This window comes from Labrus bergylta, chromosome 4, assembly GCF_963930695.1.
Source record: "Labrus bergylta chromosome 4, fLabBer1.1, whole genome shotgun sequence".
Classification (NCBI taxonomy): domain Eukaryota; kingdom Metazoa; phylum Chordata; class Actinopteri; order Labriformes; family Labridae; genus Labrus; species Labrus bergylta.
In genome coordinates, this window is record NC_089198.1 from 10,865,418 (window position 1) to 10,870,568 (window position 5,151).

The 5,151-nt window shown below is 37.2% G+C and overlaps 1 protein-coding gene across 2 annotated transcripts in view; it reads left to right on the top strand.

Annotated features, from left to right (window-relative positions):
• The window catches only part of tep1 (telomerase-associated protein 1), a 28,656-nt gene extending 25,260 nt beyond the window's left edge, over nucleotides 1-3,396 (top strand). For both annotated transcript variants that reach the window (XM_065953704.1, XM_065953705.1), the window contains 6 exons: nucleotides 704-847; nucleotides 1,177-1,276; nucleotides 1,414-1,531; nucleotides 1,730-1,812; nucleotides 2,574-2,678; nucleotides 2,855-3,396. In XM_065953704.1, coding sequence (XP_065809776.1) covers nucleotides 704-847; nucleotides 1,177-1,276; nucleotides 1,414-1,531; nucleotides 1,730-1,812; nucleotides 2,574-2,678; nucleotides 2,855-2,974 — 670 coding nt within the window. In that variant the 3' untranslated portion in view covers nucleotides 2,975-3,396. The remainder of the gene's footprint in view (nucleotides 1-703; nucleotides 848-1,176; nucleotides 1,277-1,413; nucleotides 1,532-1,729; nucleotides 1,813-2,573; nucleotides 2,679-2,854) is intronic.
• The last annotated feature ends 1,755 nt before the right edge of the window (nucleotides 3,397-5,151 follow it).

Genomic DNA, 5,151 nt, shown 5'->3' on the forward strand with positions numbered 1-5,151 from the left:
ACAACTTTAAAAAAAAGACATTCTGATTCCTCTTACCACCTGTGCATCGCGCCCACTACAATTACTAAACTCCACCCATAATAACCAAAATAATTGCCAAAAATATGTCCAAATAAATCCATGAATTAACACAATACCCAATAAGAGTTTCTTATTTTAAATTAAATATTTCCCATGAATTATATTCTAACTTCTAATGATCTAAATGATGTGTTTTACCAGCACAAACATGATTAAAAATGGCTTAGAGTTATTAGTCTTTCAGTTTCATCAGTTTTTATCTGTTTTAATTTGTATTTATTTGAATGCAGAGATGGACTGTCCTTTGATTATTACATATAATTTGAGTAATTTTTCAAAATCAGTACATCATCTTTCATCTCAGTACATCATCTTTCAGAGAATGTCGTCACCTTGGGTTTATTTGAATCCTTCTCTTCTATAGGGATTACGACTGATTAGAAGGAACATCACATCAGCAGATTAATCTCCACTGTTTGTTAACAAAGACTCTACACTCTGAGTTACATATTTGACTAATATGAGATGTTACAGAATCTTTCTTCATACATGAGCATGTTCAAGTTACCTCCTCCCCTTCGGGAGATGAATGTGAAAGGTTAAAGTGAGGATTTCAGAGTTTAATGTATCGATGAAGTGATGCTCTGCTCTGCTCTGCTCTGTGTGTCTGTCTCTCTCCCAGCCTGGTGAAGGTAAACACGCACAAAGTGGAAGACCCGGTGGTCCACCTCATCTACATCTCGGTCCTGTTGGGCGTGTGTCAAGACGGAACAATATTGGATGTGTCAACTACTGAGGAAGACAGCTGGGGCCATTCAGTCTCTAAGTAAAACAAAATACTAAAGAGGACGTTCAGAGTTTTCATTAAATCAATCACTATTCAGAGTAATGGCAACAAAAATAAAACATTCATTGTGCAAGTGAACACAGCATTTTGAAGATAGTCTTGAATATGGCTGATGTTTATTTTTAAACTAGTCTGCTGATCTTTTTCCCTTAGAGTTATTACACAGAAGCCCAGTATGTTGATGATTTAAAACCTTGTCTCATCGATACTGCTTTTCAAAGTTAACATACACGTTTTTATTGACCTATAGTTAAGTGTGCTTAAGTAACTTACTTAAAGTTCCTTCTGTTTTTATTTTGTTATTGCAGTTGGACGGAGTCAGTACGAATCATGGCGCTGATCAGAAGCGACCAAAAGAGCATGTGGCTGCTGGGAGAACAACAAGGACAAATTGAGATTGGCTTCCTCGTGAGTTCTGACCAAATGATCTCAAAATAAAACCATAAGAATATTTATACTTGTTCATTAAAAGTGAATTCAGACATCACTTAGCTCTGGTTTTCATGACATGTTGACTGATGCCTGTTTTTCTGTGTTTTTTCCAGTTTTCATTGGGCTCCAAACAACGTTTACATTCATCGTTCTGCTCGACCAGCCTGGAGACTGACGACGAGGAGGAGAAGAAGAACGGGAGCCTGATCACAGCTTTGACTATGGAAAAAGGTTCAAACATCTTCTAGTTCTGACAGTTGCTTTCACTACTCTTACTCCGAGTACAACAATATAGCTACTGCATTTTCTCCTCGGCTGGGAACTGGCAGGCAGCTGACTTGCTTTCTGGCTGGGAGGGGACATTCATGGTGGCTCCATCTGTCCACTTTCCCCTTCTTTTTAAAAACGTTGTTCTTCATGTTCTTTTAGAGTTCATCGTGTGTGGAGACGTGAAGGGCAACATGTGGTTCATCCAGGCTCCTGAACCTTCCACATGGCGCAGCAGAAAACCTGTAAGAGCTCAGAGACGCACAACTGGATACCTCTAACTCAAAAACATATTCACATTAATTGAGATACAGCAGAGATATTCAGGGCTTCTAGCCTAGCTGAAAGAACTTCCTGTCAAGACTCTTTCATGCAATTGTTTACGGTCTGTTGGGCCACGCAGGCTTAAGACAGGCAAACAATGGACTTGGGCCTGCATTTCTGTGAGAAGCCTCACACGGGGCACCATTGACCACTAACCTGAGAATCATGAAGAGAGTTGGTGTTGACAATCTACATCAAAGAGGGCATTACTAGTCGCAGTTACTTACAGATATACTTTTTTATAGACACTATTTAAAGCTGTATTGTATTTACTGTAGATGACTAGTTGCATTTCTGCATCATTTTGTGTTCTGCCTCTTTACTTTCAAATCCTCAGACATGAAACCTCCAAAATGTTTGGCAGTTTTGCTCCATTAGTTATTAATTGCTGTTTTTTGATTTCACTTGATTGACTTATTGTTTCTGCTCTACTCTCAACTGAAAAGATAAAAAAAAAATTCTTGTGGAACTACAAAGTTTAAGGTCTAGTACCAAAATGTTGCCTCTTTGCAAACAGTGTGCGGGAGTTTACCTTTTTGATAGACACATTGCTCTCCTACTTTCACCTGTCTTGTGAAATGGATGCTCAAAGGTTTTTTCTTTTATGGAAGTACAGCGTTAAAATAAGAACATATCTTGAAACATTGTGTATATTGTTTACACGTTGATGTTTACTCCTCAGGCCCACAGTGACAGGATCAGTGTGCTGAGACTCACTGACAGCACCATCATCTCAGCCTCCTATGACAGGACAGTGAAGCTGTGGGATAGAAACACCAAGAAACAGGTACATTAGACGTTTCAAACTTCAAAATTTGAACATTAAAAATACTTTTTAATGTCCAAATCAGCTAAATCCAACAACAACAAAAAAAAGCCTGACGCATAACCCGCTGTTTTTACTCATTGTGTATTTTTGTACAGATGTTACCCATCACTCTCTCTCTCTCTTTTCTCCTGCAGGTGGGAATGTTTGTGTGTGGAGGTCCTGTTCTGCTTTTGGAGGTGAACCCTAAAAATCCCAGCGAGCTGGTCTGTGGGGATGGACAGGGAAAGCTCTACTTTCTCTCCTGGAAAGAATAATCCTTCAAATATTACACACTATATTACTCTGCTTACCAAAGATTGTCCTGCTTCCTCTTAGCTTTGGTGATGATGGTGAATGTGCAATACATGTATGAAAAGAGAAAAAGAACGGGAAATACTTAAATCTTATACAGGAATAAATATCTATGCGATGGCTTTGAATCAATGTTTACAGCGTGCCTTTGATTTAAATACTTTAGTACAAAACTTGCACATGTAACAAGCAAGTATAAAAACACTAAAATATTAAAAAGTGTGTTCATCAGTTTTAGTTTTAGATTAGTTAATGAATGCTTGTTTTATTTGTATATCATGGCAGAATGAAGAATATCAATGAGGGATAAGAAACACTCAAAGTAAGAAATATTGCACTAACCCTGGATGTTGCTCTCTGTGGAATAAAAATTATGTTTAAAGTGGCCTTTTGTGATTTAGTTTAATGTCTGAGTTTTTTGTGTTTTATGGCAGGATTGCAAAATTAACAAATATGTAAATGTTCTTACATACAGTCAGTTCATACCTAAAGCATACTATAATATCATATCAATTGTTATAGTAATGAAATGATAATCAATTGTTTGTACTCTAAATAAAAAAACTCTCCAAACAAAAATATGTGGATATTACGACGGAGGATTAGGGCCAGGTTAAAAAAAATAAAATAAAAAACTAACTAACTCTCTGACTAACTCTTTCAGAAGGGTGCTACATGTTGTGGATGTAGGCTATCCATTTGTTAGCTCTGAGCTCTGACTCAGACAGTGATGAGTGACAGGAGGATTACTGATAAATGCACGTAACTTTACAGTGCTGCAACTGTAACCGAACAGCTACGATTGGCTTAATTGTCACTTAATGAATCTTACTTGACCAATAAGTTTTCATCAATAACTCCACTGGTAAAAAGTGTGGGGGATGAAATTACGTGTGGGTGTTGCAACACCCACCTCTCCCCCAACAATCCTCTGTGGAGAGTTTGACCACTAGTAGCACAATGGAGCTACTTTTCTTTTTTTGACTGAACATGTGTGACCTTGTTGTGTTTAAGCTGTGTGTATGTGAGTCTGCAGGGGGCACGGTGGTATATACACACTTACTTCACAGACTTCATGCTATTCCACTGATGGACTGTTGGTGACCATAAAACACTGAGAAATGTAGTTTGAGGAGGCAGAGGAAGAATATCAGCAAACATGGATGCAAATAATGAAGAGAGTAAAAATACCTGTACAATTCTGCTTTGACTTATAAAGTTTATTAGGATAGAAGTGACTCAGCACTTTTGTAAAGCTTCATAGGCATATTATAAATACCTTTTTTATAAATCAAATTTATGTAAAAAAAAACAATCACATTGTTTCTTTACTATACACACAGTTCATCCATCACACAATGCTATCATTTCCCTCCATCCATTATTCGGGGTCGCGGGCGGGGGGGCTGGAGCCGATCCTCACTGTCGTTGGCTGAGAGGCGGGGTAAACCCTGGACTGTTCCCAATTAATCACAGGGCAAAATTATTTTATATCTTGAATTAAATTGTTTACATTGGCCTCTTGTAAATAAATTAATTGCTCAGAGTTGATGTTTTTGATGTTTTTGAGGATGTTGTCTGCAGATAAACATAAAATGCAGTATTTGTAATGTCATTTGTCCTATTTATAACATTGTTAATGATAATTATAAAATATTAATCAATGATATTTCACAGTATTTGTCCAAGCATCATATTGGACCCTCAGTAATAAACTCTCACTCTATAATATGATGTGAAGCCTCCTTTCTGGACCTTCAGTAATAACAAAAGCATTGTAAATATATTGTACGCATCGATATATTGGATGGATAATGGCTAATAGGTGAGAGAGTTTGATGTGTTTGGTGTTAATTCACTTGTTTTATTGTTTCTTTTCACTGACATGAAGTTCAGTGTGAAGCAGTAAACTTATTCACTCATTCTTTAAATGTCTGTTAAAGCTCCTGTGAGGAGTTATTAACTGGTTATGTAACAGACTGAGATTAATACTGATGCCTCTTTATGAGCTACACAAGCTGAGGAGATCATCATGGACAAGTCACTATGGAGGAGGTGTCAGGCCAAACTTACCTTTTTTACATTCTGCATGATAAATGTTCATGTTGAGTGATACATTTGCTTTAAAATAAAAGCTGGA